The sequence below is a fragment of the Lytechinus variegatus genome, chromosome 2 (assembly GCF_018143015.1).
Source record: "Lytechinus variegatus isolate NC3 chromosome 2, Lvar_3.0, whole genome shotgun sequence".
Lineage (NCBI taxonomy): Eukaryota > Metazoa > Echinodermata > Echinoidea > Temnopleuroida > Toxopneustidae > Lytechinus > Lytechinus variegatus.
In genome coordinates, this window is record NC_054741.1 from 14853378 (window position 1) to 14872495 (window position 19118).

Genomic DNA, 19118 nt, shown 5'->3' on the forward strand with positions numbered 1-19118 from the left:
AGTAAGAAAAGAAATGCAAATATATTTTTGTTCCGTTAGCACCATAATCAGGTCTATGAATAACCAATGGGCCTCCAAGACTGCAGGAAAATAAAAATGATATATGTACACAAATTAAATTATAAATTAATGATAATAATGGGAAAATAAACAAGATAGAGATATAATCGATATTTTATCATTGATGATTTTAATTGAAATCTTATCTTCCAGTAATGAATAACCTTCACTTTTTATTCTTTATTTCTGTCTTTACAGGTGCATCAAAGGAGCTTGGAGCCTCCCTGACACGACTCTGCCTTCGACACAAATCAATAGAACTCAAGCTCAAGTCCTTCTCAAGGTATACCCATTGCAATCTTAATCAAATCTGCAAGGCCATATTCACATTGACCAAGCTTTGCAGTCTTAAAGAGAAAGTAGAGGCAGCATCGTCATAATAATTGCACTCCTAAAATATCCTATGAACCGATGTGGTTGAAAGCTGTATTCTGTTCACAATAGGAATACCAATTATGATCTTAATCGAATTTGCATGGATGCATTCAGGTTTTAAATTCATTGACTGATAAAATCTCCATACTCCACAAAGTGGAAAAAGTTATGCTATCAATGAAAATTTAATTTGATTAAAAAAATGAATTAGATCTGACAGTAAGGCCTATAAACCTTGACCACTTTGACACCCTCTAATTTTCAACTTAAAGGGGCTTTCTATCTATACAATGAAGCTTCTCACACAAATTGATTCAAGTCAAGTCTGCTGTATTATGCATGCTTGAACCACACAGGTGTGAAAATGGCAACCTTTTTATCTAATAATGCTAAATGGCCACTATGGTATTTAGTCTCCTCGGTTTAGGGAGCTGTGTTCTTCCGATGCACAGTAAATCTTGACTGGCAAACTAGAAAGCAAATAAATCTGCAATTCCCAGGTCCCAGACATAGATATATATGAAGTTAATGGAAGCCATACAATCCAACATCTAACCCATGTTTTGATGGCAAACCAAACTAGATACCATTCAAGTAATTTGTGGTGTGTGCTTTGCCAATCTGCAGAAAGTGGAGATAGCGTAACAAGATCGAGTTATGTGCTAATTGAATAAACCTTGCCCAAGTTGTCAGACTGGGACAGTGGCTTCCCTTGAAAGACTACATAATGTTTCCCTTTATTAAGTATGACAGACACCAAACATCTTTACAAAAAATTTTCCGAGTCATCTTACCCGTCTTTCAATAGAGGATAGTAACAAGGACTATTGTGGATCTACTTTAATGGTGACTGTGTGTATTATATCATTGGTAGAAGACCTCAGTGATAGGTTCACTTACGAGTGAAGAAATTTTGGATGCATTTAACATTGCATTTCAGTCTTCTAATCAGCATTTCAAAACATTTATTAGCCTACTCTTGGTCCTTGATAATCGCAGCTGCAACTGCAGACGTGATATAATATTGCTCTGATTTGATGCTCTTAAATTTTTACAATGTTATTCATGTTTGAGGGAGATATATGTGCGTTTATGGAAGAGTCGATAAACAAAACATATTTTTATTCATGAACAAAGGTCAGACTTCCTTCCTGTTCCCATTTTGATGTTTCCATTATTTTTTTGCTGAAATATTGAGATTAGATGAAAAAGACTTGCAGGTTTCCTGGAGGTAGGATAAGATGGAGCTCAGACTTCTGGTAATGTATTTAGAGCCTGCTGCAAACATTGTAAACCAGAGTGTGAACACATACCAGGGGGATGTTTCACACAGATTTAAGTATGACTTGGAGTCGCACTTAAATGCCTAGTTGCGTGCAATATAAAAGGCATGACCGCATTGGTCCGATTATGCCAAGAGAATGTGCACTACTGTGTATTGATCAATAAGATTGCATGTTGCGTATCATGTAGATGTCAGAATTTGAGTGGGACTCTAGGTCATACTTCAGTCTTTGTGAAACACCCCCAGGTCCATGATTCTGAGTGTGAACACATACCTTTTCCATAATCCAGAATGTGAACACTACCTGGTCCTCCCTGGTATCAATATTTGACAGCTATTTGAATGCATTTCCTCCAGTGGGCAGATGAACCGTAGCCGCCGTGTCGGAAACGGTCCTCCGTCAATTAGTTGCCATGCAACAGTTAATTAATCAAGTGATGCCATCCCCATGGCCAAGAAGGTCATGGAGAGTTAAAGCTACCAATGTCTGTCATCAAAACCAATTCAATATCTCCCTTTCAAAGTGTTACCAATCCATCTCAAGCCTTTGGGCCAATTTGGTTTGGGTGCTATTTTTGTAAAGCAGTGGAAGTATTCCCAACAAAAAGATTATTTATGTGCTGCAATTACATAGCAACACATGTGGTTTTTATTGCTTCGCTCTTTGAAAAGTGTTTAATTCTTCTTTGAAATTTCCCCCACTTCCTAGTTATATCCACCATAAGTTACAATGCTCTTAAGTCACATTCATATATTATGTAATGTGTTCAGGGGTCAGTTGGAGAAAGAATTGCATTTAACAAGAGCAAAATAATTGAGTGCAGGTCTCTTATTGAGTGAAAATCATGTTGCATTTGATCATAACTTTTTGACAATGTGCCTCAGATCCACAAGGGTTTTAGCAATGAACTCCCTTCTTGCTATAACTGGATAATGAAAGCAGAAATAGCATTGTTATGGTTGTAACCCCCTGCCTTCTCTTTGCCCAGCATATCACAGTTAAAGCAGACCATATTTAATTAGGTGGTCTGTCTTTGACAGATCACCTCTTAATTTCGTTAGAATTTTCTTATTTATTTATTTCTTTATTTAATTTTACGGATTTTTCTTGTCGCCAAGTTATCTCAAAATAGACTTAATCAATTTCATTGAATTTAATGTCATTTATAGGATCTGTCATGGACACGTCAAAATAAGCTTTTCAAGGTCATCAGGTCATGATGACGTCATCTAGGCGCCATTTTGTAAAATTCTTCATTTTATCATATCTTCATTATCAATTATAAAAAATCAACAATATTTACATGACATTAACTTCAGGTCAAGGGTCAACTGTCAATGTCATCAAAGGTCATGTAAAGGTCATGACGCGCGCGTACGCGCGCGTCAAAGGTAAAAAAATTCTCCAAATGGCCTATAAAAGTTTTTGGGTACGTTTCAGATCATTTTAAGCATTTCGAAAATTTGCGCGCGCACACGCATGCGCGCGCGTTTCCGCGCGTAATGCCTTAACGCAGTGCAAAAACACCGTTTTTTTTTACATCATTTCATTGATGATAAAGTTCTGAACAATTTGATACCTTGATCAACCTTCTACGACCATTAATAACGAAATTAACACCCGTTAAAGTTTGCAGCACGTGTGCGCGCGAGCTCTCACTATAGGCCATATATGGGCAAAAACATGCCTATTGAAAATTCACTGTAGCTCTTTAAATAGTCCATTGACCCCCAATTTTTTTTTGATATATCGATAGAGTATGAGTTGTACATTTGATTTCATGTCACCATTGTCCCTAAATTATATCGTGACGTCATCAAAATGGCGCCTAAACTAAAAATTTCATTTTTTCAAAAATGACGTCATCAAATTTATGCAAATTTGGTTGTAACTTCTCGAATATGGATTGTTTTTTCGCCCAGATTTCGATATGTTGTAGTTTAGAATGTACTCTTTCTCCTTAGTAAACATGAATATTCGTTTTGAGAAACGCATCATTGCGTAAAACAGCGATGAAAAGAGGCATGTCATTTTTCCTCATTTTGCGTGTAATCTCTATGGGACATGACTTTTTCTCAAAACCAGATTCGACATTCCTCTATTTCGTGAGCCATATCTCCATTTTTTCTCGTCAGTTTTCTTTAAGCTTTTAGTATGTTGTAGCTGAGATTTTGCGCTATCGCAATGTGCCCTTTATTTTTTTATCAGATGCCGGGATCATGCCCGTATTTCACTTGCAAAATTGGACTTGTAATTCTCAAAATTGCTTACGTGTATTCTCTATGGGGAATATCGTGGCTTTGACTGCTTCTTAAAGGGCGCGGGTTCGAGTCCTGGGGTGAACAAGATGAATTTTTTTTTTCCACTTTTTTTTCTTTTTTGCCACTTCTTACATGATCCTTTATGATAATTTAAAGTATAAAAGTTGAAATTTAGCAAGATAAAACAGATTATAATTACTTTTTTTCATATCACATGTATTTTGCGTGTAATCTCTATGGGACATGACCTTTTCTCAAAACTAGATTCGACATTCCTCTATTTCGTGAGCCATATCTCCATTTTTTCTTGTCAGTTTTCCCTGAGCTTTGAGTATGTTGTAGCTGAGATTCTAAGCTTTCGCAAATGTGCCCACCATTTTTTGATCAGATGCCAGGATCATGCCTGTATTTCGCTTGCAAAATTGGAATTGTAATTCTCAAATTTGCTTACGTGTAATCTCTATGGGGAATATGCTAGCTTAATGGATAACGCATTTGACGTGTTCGTCCGTATTGCTGACGTGTAGGTCCGTGTTGCTGACGTGGTGGTCCGTGTAGCTGACGTGTAGGTCCGTGTTGCTGACGTATTGATTGGTCCGTGTTGACGACGTGCTCTGCCGCATGATCCGTGTAGATCCTGTGAAGCTGCCGTGTTGATGCCGTGTTCACAGTCATCTGGGGCAAAACTATCCCGACCTCCCCGGATCATGCCGCGTTGCCGTGTTGATCCGTGAGGTATAATCATCTATCTTGTATGTATCTGTTTGAAGATGTATGTCTGACGATTGTCATCACCACATCAATAATCACATTTAGTAATGGTCAAAACTTATTCTTAGGATGTCTACGATCAAGATTATCAATGATATCTAAATGATTTATTTCATACATCAGCCGACACTGAATGACAAATCATGACAGACCACCTAATTCGTCCGCATGACGAATTAAATTCTAGTTGATTGTTAGATGTGATTCAGGTTAATGTGGGGAAGTTCCACTCGTTTTTTATGGTAAAAAATGATTTACGAAACCTGAAGCAGTCTTATGAGAACAAGGGAGCTACATAGCAGATAAGAGTAGAACAAAACTTAACGATCAATAGGAAAAATAAAATATTTGTTATTAAACTTTCTATTTATGGTTTATGAACATAATATTTTATTATTATATGAATGGTGTGTTTATGAATAATTTAATGATGTTCTTTCTTCCATGTTTTTTTTTCTTCCTTTGTTCTTTCCTTGTGAAGTTCAATAATGGAATATTTGGTGGTCCCTCTTCAAGATAAGACAGAAGAATGGAAGAAGGTTACAGTTCAACTTGACAAGGATCATGCAAAAGGTATGTATCGAGGATGGTGAGTGTGTGTTCATAAAGCAGCTCATATCAAAGGACAAGTCCACCTCAACAAAAAGTTGATTTGAATAAAAAGAGAAAAATCCAGCAAGCATAACTGAAAGTTTCATCAAAATTTGATGTAAAATAAGAAAGTTACAATATTTTATACTTAAGCTTAATTTCATAAAACAGTTATGTTCTCCTGGTTGGTATGCAAATGAGGTGACTGATGATGTCACCCACTCACTATTTCCTTTTTATTTTATTATATGAAGTATGAAATATTCTACTTTTCTCCTCATGGTCCATTGAAACAAAGTTTTGTTCCTCCCTGAACATGAAGAATTACCATTGGTTTAACATTTTATGGTTCAGTCAAGTTGGTCCTCATTGTCACTGAGGTAAAAATTATAATATTGAATATTTCGAACAATAAAAACCAAAAGACATAGTGAGTGAGGGACATCATGAACTCTCATTTGCATTTCACCAAGTTGTGCATATTAATTCTATTGTGAAAAATAAGTGAAGCTTTATAATGTCATAACTTTCTTATTTTACATCCAATTTTGATAAAAATTTACAGCAGTGTGCTTGTTTGAATTTTCTCTATTTATGCAAAAAAAAAAAATTTTGTGGTGCACTTGACCTTTAAAGTTACTTGTGACTTTTATAAATAATTGAAATTATGGTAAGCCAAATAGGTCTCTCAATTTTTCATCAAGATTACTGTAAACAGAATAATGGAAGAAATATACACAACAAGGACATGCCTATTTGAACATTCCTTTTTCGGGGGGGGGGGGGGGGGGTGGGGTAGGGGGAATATGCATCCTTGGTGCAAAACAAGTCGGTCTTTTTTCTAGATGAGCCACCTTTAGTTGGTCTAAAACCTATTTGAGGTTGGACGAGGGTTTGGGAGAGAACTCATTATTTTCTTCCAGTTTGGAAAGATGACAGGAAATTTAAAGGGGAGTGAACTGAACTGTTATAAATGGCTAGTCTTAAAATATACCTTTGATGTAACTGAGTACTCCAGAGGATACATTAGCCTATAATTTTAATTTTTGTAGGGAATCATTTTTTTTTTGGGGGGGAGAGGAAATGTACCTGTTTTGTTACTTGGTATAGTAGTTATGATATGAATGTATCGAGTGGTGAATTTGTGTGTTATCATTAAATGTGCTGATATCAGAAGACTACTCTGCACAGAATGTTGCATTATGGGTAATGATCCTGGCTAGATACGAGGAGTTGAGGACTTGAGGTGGAGCTATTATACAGCTGCTGGTTAATTTGCCCTTTAATTGCTGTTCTACAAATTGTTATTTCAAATGTAAGAAAATAATCCCCAAAGGACCTATAATCAGCGCCAAGATGAATGAGAAGAATAAATGTTTTCTTGTAGTCGCGGTAATCAATGCTGTCTATTTATGCAGGGATTGCATCAATTTTACAGGGCTTTGTGTCATTTCTAACTGGAAATGAAATTGCCAATTATGGAGTGATACCATGTGTCACACTCACTCCCTGAACATTTTCTCTCATCACTGAGGTTATCTCTCGGGAGACGGGGATGTGCAATTGAGAATGATATCAATGGGGTCCATTCAGACCGTTGACCATTGACATATTTCATTACGTTAGTCTTTCTCCAAATATAAATAGTTTGTTTATTTTTAATATTATCAAGTGAAGCAAATCAGAAATTGTAGTTAAAATTTAGGAGTCATGTATCAACAAGTTATATTGAGAAGTAGTGCCAGGGTATACTGATCAGATAACTACTTACAGGGGCGGGCCATAGGTGCCACTTATTTTTAGAATTTCACTTTAGAATTGTAATATTACTTATGGGGGCCTACAAGTACTTGTAGAAGACACACATTGCAGCATGTTATTTGAGCTGAAATCAATCAACGCATGTACAACAATCGCATGTTGCAATACTGTTCGTATCTGCTATCGTTACCAAAAAAAATGAGCAGTTTTTTCTAACATAACCTGCATTCTCTCATACTTAAAGTGATTAGAAATACAACTTTGAATATGGAGGATTACTGGTGCTTGTATGCACTGACAACATTTTTTTAAATCTCCCATGACTGCTCTCTGGCCTGTAAACCATATTTCCCTACTTGGCAGAAAATAGTGGTTTGTTCCGGCTTCGTTGGATGATTTTCTTCCAGTGTGAAAGAAACCAGAAATTAGGAGAATCCTCATGAGGTGGTAGGGATCTGTTTTGATTAGCGCATCCCATATGCTGTCTGTGTGATGGCCGAGGAGTAGGAGGGGATGGTGTAAGGTGGGCTGCATTAGCACATGGGTGGAATATAAGATGGCAGGCGTTAAAATGCAGACTGGTGCCTCGAGTGTACGTTTCAAGGGGTATGTCAGAAAATGTAGACTGATAGTTCAAGTGTATGTTCAACTCTAGTAGGTCCATGGTTTCATGGTGTATTTTGGCCAGGTCTTCTACTGTAGAGATTCCACATAGAAGGATCTCTCCCTTGATTGCTGTAGATTTTAGTGTCTGTAGTCATAGAAATTCAAATGCATTTGTTCCAGTACATAACGTCTGTGTTATTGCATTTTCATTTTTATTTTTTCATAATTAGCTTTAATTACGGTGGGGAATTAGAGAAAAGTTTAACTTATATTGTTGAGGATTAGACCATTATTGTGCAGTAGTTCCCTGGTTGATCCTGTGTAGGTGGAGGTGGTTGGTGGTCATAAAGAGGGATTTTTGAAAGAATGGTAATATCGGTCCCTTAATGATGGAAAACAATAAAACAATGTTAACACAACATTGGCATTGACAATTGCACAGTGTGTTCAATTGCATTAATTATATGTCATCAGTATTCATGAGGGATTGGTTTACTTTAGAGTCAATACCTACGTGAAAAAAATTTCATCTTATTATAGGAACAGTATCCGTCTCATGAAGTGCCTTGGAGAGCATCTATTATAATCCACACCCGTACTTGTATTTCCTCGAAATGCTTTAATTTGATGCTAAGTGGAAACTGATTCAACGCTTGTTTAGTTAGTTTTCTCAACTTGTGAGTGCTAGAAATATATAGAGGCTTCATTGGTGCGAAAGGGAGTAGATTATCATCTCTGTATAGACATCTGGCCTAATCTTTTGATTAATGATGAAAGATTTATAATGATATAGTTCATTTGCTGAACAAGCTACATGTATTCCCAGGCTGGTTCGAATTTCCATGCAGGAACCATTTCATGTACTAATTTTTTTTAGAGATTAAAGAGGGGTTCAAGAATTCAAAATTTAGGGCAAACACTTCTCTTGCTCAAATAAAGCATTAATTTCTTAAATACATTAATACATACATAATAATAGATCTGAAAGTGTTTTTTTCTCTTCTTATATTGGGGAGGGGGAAAGGTTATCATAAGGTTGCCTTCAATATGTTTATATACCCAAAATAGGGGGGGGGGGGGGCTGATCACGATCATTGCAGTGTCCTCATAGCTATCATAAGACTTTAATTATCTAAAACAGATAGGTAGTTACCGATAACATGTGCAATTATACTACTATTAGATATTAGATACTAATAGATTAGATACAAACTATTAGATACTAATTCACCAAAGAATAAGCACTTTATACATAGACTTTGTGCTAAACATGTTTATCTATTATTATTATCATTATCGGGGAGGGTCTGTGTGAGAGTGCCCATATCAGCAATGATGAAGCAGTGATGAAAATCGGTCTGAAGTGTGAAAAAATGCACTAAAATTTTAAAAAACCCTTAGCCTATACTTTCTCTAATAACTGCTAAAGATGAGGGGGCAGGGGAGGTGAAAATCACCAGTTTGAAAAGAAATCTTTTTTAGGGGGCAGGGGGTGCGAAATCACCACGTGGCCTCCCTTGTTAGAACCAACAATTAAAGAACTGACAGTTTACGACTTCAATATCTACTAAAGATCCATGAATGTCCTCCAAGGGGCCCAGGCCTCATCTGAGTCACCCTAATGGGTCTGAGGGTAAACCACTAGAGCAATAGATGAGAGAAACTCTATCTCTTCTCTAACCGACATCTGTCTAAACGTATGCCTCGATGCCAACTTGAATTACACTGGATAAGAGGTTTGGTAAGACGGAATGATGGAGCAGGTTTAAGCAAGGTTTTGTAACACTTAAAAAGATGCTAGTGGTGTAGCGTGGTGATTGTTAGTGTTACAGGTCAAGATCCAAGACAAATCAATAGTCTGTCACACAGTGATTATAGTTCATTAGCATTTATTCTAATGATGATAAATACTAATCATATAAGATATATACACAGTAGGAAATATAGCTGGTTATAAATTATAGCTGTTATAATAGGTACTCCCCAACAAAGGCCATATGGTAGCCCCTAAAAAGGGATGGCGAGGGAGACCAAGCACACGATGTCCTCTCGTCAAGAGACGGAGAAGAGAAGTCCTTCTTTTATTATTTTGGGGGTACAACTCTTAGTTTTGCCTATTAGGGGGGAGGAGTTAAACAATGTATCAATTAATCAGGAAAGAAGGGTGGAGCATAACCAAAAATGAAGGTTTATTTGCAACTGACTTCAGGGAGCAATTATCTGGGAAGGAGTTTCGATGGAGGATAAAGTATACAGTGACAAGGATACCACATCAATCTTTGCTTTAAACAAAAGGAGCTGTGTCAATGGAGAAAGGAGCATTGAACTTTCTTTCAACCAATTTACTATCTGGAGTTTGTGAGTTTACACAAACATCCAAGCGTGTTTAAAAGTATAATCCGTTTTACACAAATATGAAATGCAGAGTGTTATATTCGACCCATCTTCCTAAAAGAAACGTCCTCGTTTCTAAACAAATTGAAAATTATAAATGGGGCTGGAATACTATCCAAATATCAAAAGGAATACATCTATTCACGAGAATATGTGAAATCAATTAAACATAAACAGTAATATGATTAAAGTCAATGTATAGTTTTGATATGGTGAAAGAGAAACAAAGTCTGGTATTATTGTCTTTGCACTAGTGAATAGGGAAATGCATCTAAAAAAAATTGACTATGGTTTGCAATTTAGCAACACATATGTCATCATAAGCACCCATTTCGGTAGGTCTGACCAGGGAATTCTCACTAAACGAGTCCTTGGCTTGACAGTGGTTGAGCACTGGCAATAAAAAACATTCAGTGCAGTATTGTATATCTTGAAGAGTGGGAAAAAAAAAATGAATACCAAGAATCTATCGTTATCAACCAAAACTATATTTTGACTGTACAGGATCTGAAAACAAAATGTGGATTTAATATTAAATTCAAACAAAATTGAACTGCAAATTGACTATGCATGTTAGAACCAACAATGAGCAGATATCATGAAATGTGAAATAGAGAAATACAGTGAAGGAATAAAGCATACTATACTAAAAAACTAAAACGATAAGGAATAAACTGACAATTTACAGGAAATGACTAATGTGGCATAAATGATAACAGAAAAAAAGAAATCATAAGATACAAACAAAATATTTACATTATGTACATTTCATACCGATTAGGATGTTGTAGCAGTTTGAAAGAATTTATAATGAAATTGATGATGGCATGAAATTTGAGCAGCCATAAACATAAAAGAGGTATTACTGTTCTGCGAAAATGTGCAAAATGTATCCAGTATTCGGAAACCATGTAAAATACACAATAACTTGTGTAAACTATGTTCGAAATATGAATGTGAATTGTGGTAAGCTACATTAACAGTATGAAACGATAAACAAAATTAAATTATAGGCTTATGTGATAACGATATTCATGATAGTAACTTACTATTAGTAAGTAAGTATAAAGGTAAATAAAACGGGCAAATACATCACTTAACCAAATAGACATTACTAAACTACAATAGGAACACAAAACTAATACAATGAAAGAACCAAACATCAACTTATGAAAATGAAGCTGCACTAGTTACGAAAAAGTCTGCGAAATTTGAGGATCGTATAATTGAAAAGAAAATGTGCCCAAATTTATAATGTAGTAACCTATAATCTAAGTGCAGTTCATACGCAAGGTTTGAAAACAGAGTGAACATATTTTAATTGATCAGGAGGGATTTAGGGGTATTTAACCAAAAGAATGAAAGATTCAGAGAAAGGTTAATTTCGTTCGATAATATATACCATATGAAACGGAAAAATATAATTTGTGTTTAAGACAGTATGATAAAACAACGAACTTAACAGCAAAACATGTCGAAAAACTCGCTGTGAATTATGAAAGAGAAGAATAATTATCAAGGCATTAAGATGGTGGCCAGTCATCCAAATTACCAGGACCATAATCATTGCTCCAATTGTGTAAAAATTGCTTTAGATTTAAACAAATTCGTTATCAAAAATAGGCTATACAGAGGTACACGTAGATGCAACTTAAAACTGAACTTATTAGAATGAACATTTGTGCAGGATAAATCGTGGTCCAAATCAATTCAATTTTCATCATTCAGAAGTATCATTTTGTAATCAATAACATGGGATAAGAGGGGGACCAGGACCATGAGGGAGTATTAGGGGGGTAAACCCATGGTGGAGAGCAGATAAGGGGAGTGGGTCAGGGGAAATGACGGAAGTGAGATGACAAAGGGAATCAAAGATATAATTTGCTTGTGGCAAGAAACTGGGAGTATCAGGTAGGGTAACATTGTCTTGAATGCTAGAGTGGGTGGATTTAGATTCATGGAGATTAAGCAAGGTGTTCACATCGAGTTTGCCAAACAATGCCGGGGATAGATTAGGTGGACCATTAACCTTGGGAGAGACAGTAACAGGATCAAGATCTTGACACAAACCTTGGTCATTGTCAAGGACATCCTGTGTTGGTGGAACTGGTGGAGATAGAATACCAGGATTGAGTGGTGGAAGAGGAGGAGGTGGGGGAGGGGGTGGAGGTTGAGGAGAAAGAGGAGGAGTAGCTCGTGGAGTATGAGATGGTACAAGAAGACTGTCGGAAGATATACAGGAATGGGAAAGGGGCGGTTGGGTCAAACGTTGAGGCTCAAGTGAGGATGGGGTTGATAGGGGAGGAGTGAGGATAGGAGGGGCTAAAGGCTGATCCAGAGGAGTGAGCCGAGGGGACACAGGTGTGTGGAGAGGTGGAGAACATGCGTCCAAACCAGGGTTAATGTCATCCTCTGTATCAATGATGATGATGCAATGTGTTGGGGGAGGGAGAGGAGGAAGTGCAGGAGGAGGGGATGTAATGGATCTTATGGATGCACACTGAGTGTCAGGGAGGACGTCAGAGAGAGGGGGAGTCTCATCGAAATGACATGGATCAGGACGTTGAGATAGAAGGGATGTTTGAGAGGAGTCAGAATCAGAAAGGTATTGAGATGAGGTGTCATCAGGGGTAAGAGAGGTATCAGTTGGGAGCTCTATACATGGAGGTGAGGGGACAGGGTCAGATTGATCACATGACCTGTTAACGCTTTCCTTTTGATGTACTAGTCCGTCGACTATACACTTCAACAGATCTATCACAGCGCATGGTATATAGGGGATACTTCGGCTTAAATAATCATTAAGGCTCGGAATGTAGGCTGGAGATAGGCGTTCATGTTGTCCAAGGCGTAGGAGAAAATCCCGCCCCAGAATAACATGAAAATAAGGTGTGTCAACCACATCAAATGTACATGATATATTATACAAAGTCAGTTCAGGACGGACTGAGGCAAATATCCAACCAAATATGCTAGAAGGATGAGTGAGAGCTTCTTCAGGAGAGATTAATGCTTTTGGTGAGCCCTGGAGACAGGGTAGGTTATCAACCAGGTATTTGCTAATATAAGAGTTTGGTAGTCTGTGGTCGATTGCTGCTGGAATTGGGGTAGATGAATTTTCAAAACAAACAGTAATGTGAGGAGTTGTGGGATATTGAATGTGATCTAGTACAAACGGGTCCATTAATGGGCCATAAAACTACCAAGAAAAGATACAATCAATTTCTATACACAAAATAAACAAAAAATTAAATAAGACTTACATGCATGGGCGAAAGAAAGATAGGCGACAGCACTTCCTAATCACACAAAATACTTAAAATTGATATAGACTACAGTCCCATCCAATGTCCAAAAAGAAATCGGACAATATAATTTTATATTCTACGAAGACAAAATTGAAGGATCACCAAGTGTCCAAAAGTTCGAATTATACGAAAGGAAAGAATTACAGTTCAACAAAAGAAGAAGATGTGACGTGATGAGTCCCTTTATCACTCCTGAATGTCAGCAACCCAGCGGTGAATAGATGGAGAAGTACAGACTGTAACCCGTAATGAGCGAACGATGACGACGGTGATGACGATAATGACGGAACGGCGAAGACATGAATGTTGAGGCCGGTGGCAAAGAAGATGACAGCAACGTTGAAACTGTTGACAACGGCGATGATAATGAGGACCACAATTATGATGAAAAAGATGAAGGTGTTGGAGACCCGACGGAGATCGTAAGGGCATCCAGTTCAGCACTTGAGCGGTGATGGAATCCAGGGGTAGAATGATAGAGGAGGTTAACGGCTCAAGATGAGAAGAATTCAAGAATATGGTAGCACAGAGCGAGATGATGATACACCCATAGAAGACACGTCTCCAAGAAGTCTCACACCAATGAAAGAATATTTATACATGTAGTTGTTGATAAACGTAATAGTAAAAAACAGCAAAGCGTTCAAATCAGCGACAAAACAGCAGGAGCGATATAACTCTAATAACGAAGCAACACAGTTACTGTAGAACCACAGCAAGACAGAAATATAAGGAAGCAAAGCTCCAAGTATAAGGTTAATTCCGGAAGATGATACACAGTTGCAGATCAAAATATTGTCCGGAGCGGTAAAAGATGGCTCCCAGTTTAACCGCTGCCACCAAATGTAACACTTAAAAAGATGCTAGTGGTGTAGCGTGGTGATTGTTAGTGTTACAGGTCAAGATCCAAGACAAATCAATAGTCTGTCACACAGTGATTATAGTTCATTAGCATTTATTCTAATGATGATAAATACTAATCATATAAGATATATACACAGTAGGAAATATAGCTGGTTATAAATTATAGCTGTTATAATAGGTACTCCCCAACAAAGGCCATATGGTAGCCCCTAAAAAGGGATGGCGAGGGAGACCAAGCACACGATGTCCTCTCGTCAAGAGACGGAGAAGAGAAGTCCTTCTTTTATTATTTTGGGGGTACAACTCTTAGTTTTGCCTATTAGGGGGGAGGAGTTAAACAATGTATCAATTAATCAGGAAAGAAGGGTGGAGCATAACAAAAATGAAGGTTTATTTGCAACTGACTTCAGGGAGCAATTATCTGGGAAGGAGTTTCGATGGAGGATAAAGTATACAGTGACAAGGATACCACATCAATCTTTGCTTTAAACAAAAGGAGCTGTGTCAATGGAGAAAGGAGCATTGAACTTTCTTTCAACCAATTTACTATCTGGAGTTTGTGAGTTTACACAAACATCCAAGCGTGTTTAAAAGTATAATCCGTTTTACACAAATATGAAATGCAGAGTGTTATAGTATGAAGCAGTACGATGGGTTTTTTCTTACTCATCTCGTTGGTATGAGGGGCTCCCGTTCTCTTACTGTTTCACGTGAGAGAATTCCATGGGGAATTTTGACTACTGTTCTGTAGAGATTATCTCAAATTGTAACCTCTATGGCTCTAAATTAAAATTTGCAGACTGATATCACTTCCAAGGTTGATAAATTACAAACAGTTGCTACAAGTGCATGTAGCTACTGGGATTGGATAGCTCTGAAATTAACAAGTTCTGTTGAAATAGGCATTTATATTGATTGGAAAGGTAGCTTTGTAATCTTCAAGATATTTGACTTTATTTTATTGATTGATATATTTCAGAACTGACTTTGTTCATTTTGTTATTTTATCTTCAGTCATCTCTGGATGTTTTACTATTGACACTTCATGAGGCTTCTATTTCTCAATCCTTCCGAAACATTTCCTGGCTCTTTTGCACTATAGCCGTAGCAGATATGTTTCAGAGGGACACGAGATGCAGCTGTGGTTCTGATTATAATTGAGCCTCACCAAAAAAAAATTGTTAGGATGTGCATGATGCTTATGTCTTGGGAGGAATCTAGTGACAACAGAAGGTTAAACAAATTTTCATGCCTCCTTTTCCTATCCTCGCGTTATCTTGACAGTTTTACAGGAGAGCGGAAATATCTTGGCGATAGCCATGCCCTATCTAAAGGGACGCAATGACATATGTCTCTCTATCCATAGCTGTCAAGTGTCTCAAGTTTATGATCATGTGACCGCTCATCCGAGACGGACCTTCAACTGTCTTGGCTGTTGGGCGACAAAAGCAGCCCGTGCCAGATGGCGTCTGGTATTGGTCCTATTTTAGGTGCTCTGAACCTGCCCGCCCTCCTTCAAAACGTGCATCAAAGGTTGGGAAGCGTGTAATGTCTTTGGCATATGATGAACAGTGCGTCATTGGTGGGACAGAAGGGACGAGCTGTCAGGGTGGAGGGAAGGAGATTTATATAGTAGCTTCTCTGTGGACATGCAACCCAATTGAATGTACATGGCATGTTATCATAATTATGAGAAGCATAGTCAAGTAATTAATGGGCCTCAGATGTATTAGCAGAGGCCATTATCTTGATGTGTCATGCATTACCCACGATCCCCCAAAAAATAGAGATTGATTTATATTTGAATCATCAAATATCTGAAGTACTTTACTTCGGTGTTTTTTATCCTCAACTCTTTCTTGTGACATAATACTATCAATTACTAGAACTTTGTAAATGAAGAGCGAAAGGATGTGTTTTTAGATCTCCTTTTTGACATTCAAGACACAAGTTCAAAATTATTTGTTTTCAAGAGTGACACTTGCATTGGGACAAAATCTGAGATTGCTTCTATGAGAGTAGAAACACTTGAATGTATTATCTGAACTTTTGTGATGTTCCTAGTACTCAAATTTCCCTCTTCCACCTGTCAACCCTTCTAGCCCATGTTTCATAAGTTTTGCTTTCAATAGAATTCAATGCCAGATATGTTGCTGGCCGCTCAGACAATGCCATTTCAGTAGCTTATAACAGAAGCATGACACTTGCTGTGGATATCAAGCTTTATGAAACAGGGGCCTTGGTATCAGTATCTGACATATATTTATGACTTTGCTTTTTTTCTCCCGCTCTTATCTTCTACAGAGTACAAGAAGGCTAGGCAGGATATCAAGAAGAAGTCTTCGGACACTATCAGACTTCAAAAGAAAGCAAGAAAAGGTAGGTGATTCCAAGAGGTATTCTTGGGCACATGCAACAGGACGATCCCCTGGATATCCCCCCCCCATGTATCCAAAATCCCTGGGAGGGCAAGGCTCCTCCCAGCATTGTTGTAGTGCCTTGATGCTCGGCCTTGGCCTTAAGGCGCCTTAAGGCCTATTTTTTCAAAGCCTTGGCCTTGAACATTCAAGCCTTGGCCTTGACAGGGCCTTGGCCTTGGCCTTGAGGATTTTGAGCCTTGAAATTTCAAGGCATTTTCAAGGCATTTTCAAGGCTTTTTCAAGGCATTTTGTATTTTGTACTTTTATTTGTTTTATACAAGTAATTATAAATGTTTCAATTGTTCTGTACATCTAATGACACTAAATACTACCAGTCAGCAGCAGCAGAAGCAGTAAGTGTACTTAGCAGTGCCATCAATTGCAATTATCATCACATAATTATGTAACAAAGAGAAGTGATGAAAATTAATATTATTTATTGGTAATATGATGTAATCATGACTAATAAGGATAATGACAATATCAATAATAATGATAATAATTATGATTAGGATTATAGTCAGTGGCGTAACTACAGGAGGGGGAATGGGGGCACGTGCCCCCCCCCATCGGCTGACTAAAAAAAAGGAGGAAAAGAGGGAGAAAGGAAGAGAAATGTAGTGGGAAAGAAGACATTTATGTTCATTATAATATGTTATAATTATGTTATGTTACATTACATAAGAAACACTTCTTTCATATAAATGAAACTTGCTCAGGGCATATATATGTCTTCATTGTTCCTGGTGCTCCCATTGTCTGTTTACCGAGATATATAATCCTGTTATACTAAAACCTCCCGTTTTCAAGTCAATAATAATAATAATAATAGAGGATACTTATTAAGCGCATAATAACTGGTCTAGTTCTCTATGCGCTTACCACCAAACATATATACACCAAACTACCAAATATATTTGCTCGCACTTCGAGTTATTCTTTTACATGTACAATAGTATGCTTCTTTTTCATGAATACTTTAAGTGATTGTCCCATTTTAAGGTCTTAATATAAAACATTTCCTGTCCGTGCTTACGTTCGCAGTAGTGGATTTCTGAAAGATGTCTGCTCTCCATCAATTCCTAGAATGAGTCCTTAAAATGTCCCTTTTTCTGTTTTCTGATCTGAATATCAAAAATTTTCAGCTCGCGCTTTGCGCTCGCATCATTTGGTTAGTGAACTACGTAATGTCTTCTTGAATTCCTACAAACAAGCCTTAAAATGCCCCTCTTCAGATCTGAATTTCCTAAATTTTCAGCTCGCGCTTCGCGCTCGCAAGATTTGATTAGTAAGATGGGTATGTTAATCATGATTACAAGCGCTTTATGTGCATGTTTAGATGTAATTCTAACAAAATCAGCAAGCGCTTATTGGCACTCCCATTAGATGACTATGGTGAGATGTGTATTATCTTAATAGATAAAAGATTCCTAAAATATAGTCCTTAAAATCTTCCTGTTTGGGGTCAATATTTACAAAAATTTCAGTTTGCGCTTCGCGCTCTTATTATTTAGCGAGACAGGTACGTATCATGATTACAAAAGATTGATTGTAATATCCCTTTTTAGGTTTGAACATCAAAAAGTTTAAGCTCGCGCTTCGCGTTCGCATTATTTGACAAGTGAGATACATGTCCGTTTATTGGCACTGTCCTTATAAAAATATCTCTATTAGGTCAGTATACCTGGCAACTGGGCGCGCTTCGCGCGCTCATAGGCAATTTTAAGTTTTTGCTGGTGCCCCCCAATGCCGTGACCCACGGTACGCCACTGATTATAGTGATTTTATGACTGGAATAATTCTGACAGATTTGACTGCAATTTTGACAACAATTTTCATACCTTAAAAATAGCTTACTCTAAAGAATGATAACAAGGTTGATTTCTATTCCATTAGGTTTTCCTTATATTATTTTCTTTGACCAACAAGAATGTTTAAGTCTTAATGATATTCTGAAAAGATTCGGTAAACTTAAACACAAACTTCAATTTCGTCATTTCCAAATGGGCTATGGCATCAATGGCATGATGAGCCCAACAATTTTGAGGGGCCAAGCATGGCATACAGAGCAAAATTTTAGGTTTCAAAATCAACAAATTTTGGATTGTGCTTGCATAAATTATTGTTAAGTAAGGTTCGCATTCAATTTACAAAAAAAATGCTTAGAATGTCTAGTTTTAAGGTCGGAATATTACAAATTTTTGAGCTCGCGCTTTGCGCTCGCATTATTTGATTGGTGAGTTATGTATCCTATTTATGAGTCACTAAATGCAGTCCAGAACAGCCTCCTTTTCTGGTCAGTAAAAATTTCAGCTTGTGTTTTGTGCTCGCGTTAATTTGTTTAGTAAGATGCACACCTTTTTCATGATTACAAAAACAGCTCGAAATATTTAAATTTCATTTCTTATTGCATCTTATTAC

At 37.3% G+C, this 19118-nt stretch overlaps 1 protein-coding gene across 1 annotated transcript in view; it reads left to right on the forward strand.

The window, feature by feature from the left end:
- The first annotated feature begins 255 nt into the window (after positions 1-255).
- LOC121409663 (protein MTSS 1-like) overlaps positions 256-19118 on the forward strand; it is a 47403-nt gene continuing 28540 nt past the window's right edge. The window contains exons 1-3 of the mRNA XM_041601573.1: positions 256-343; positions 5235-5326; positions 16582-16656. Coding sequence (XP_041457507.1) covers positions 5242-5326; positions 16582-16656 — 160 coding nt within the window. The 5' untranslated portion in view covers positions 256-343; positions 5235-5241. The remainder of the gene's footprint in view (positions 344-5234; positions 5327-16581; positions 16657-19118) is intronic.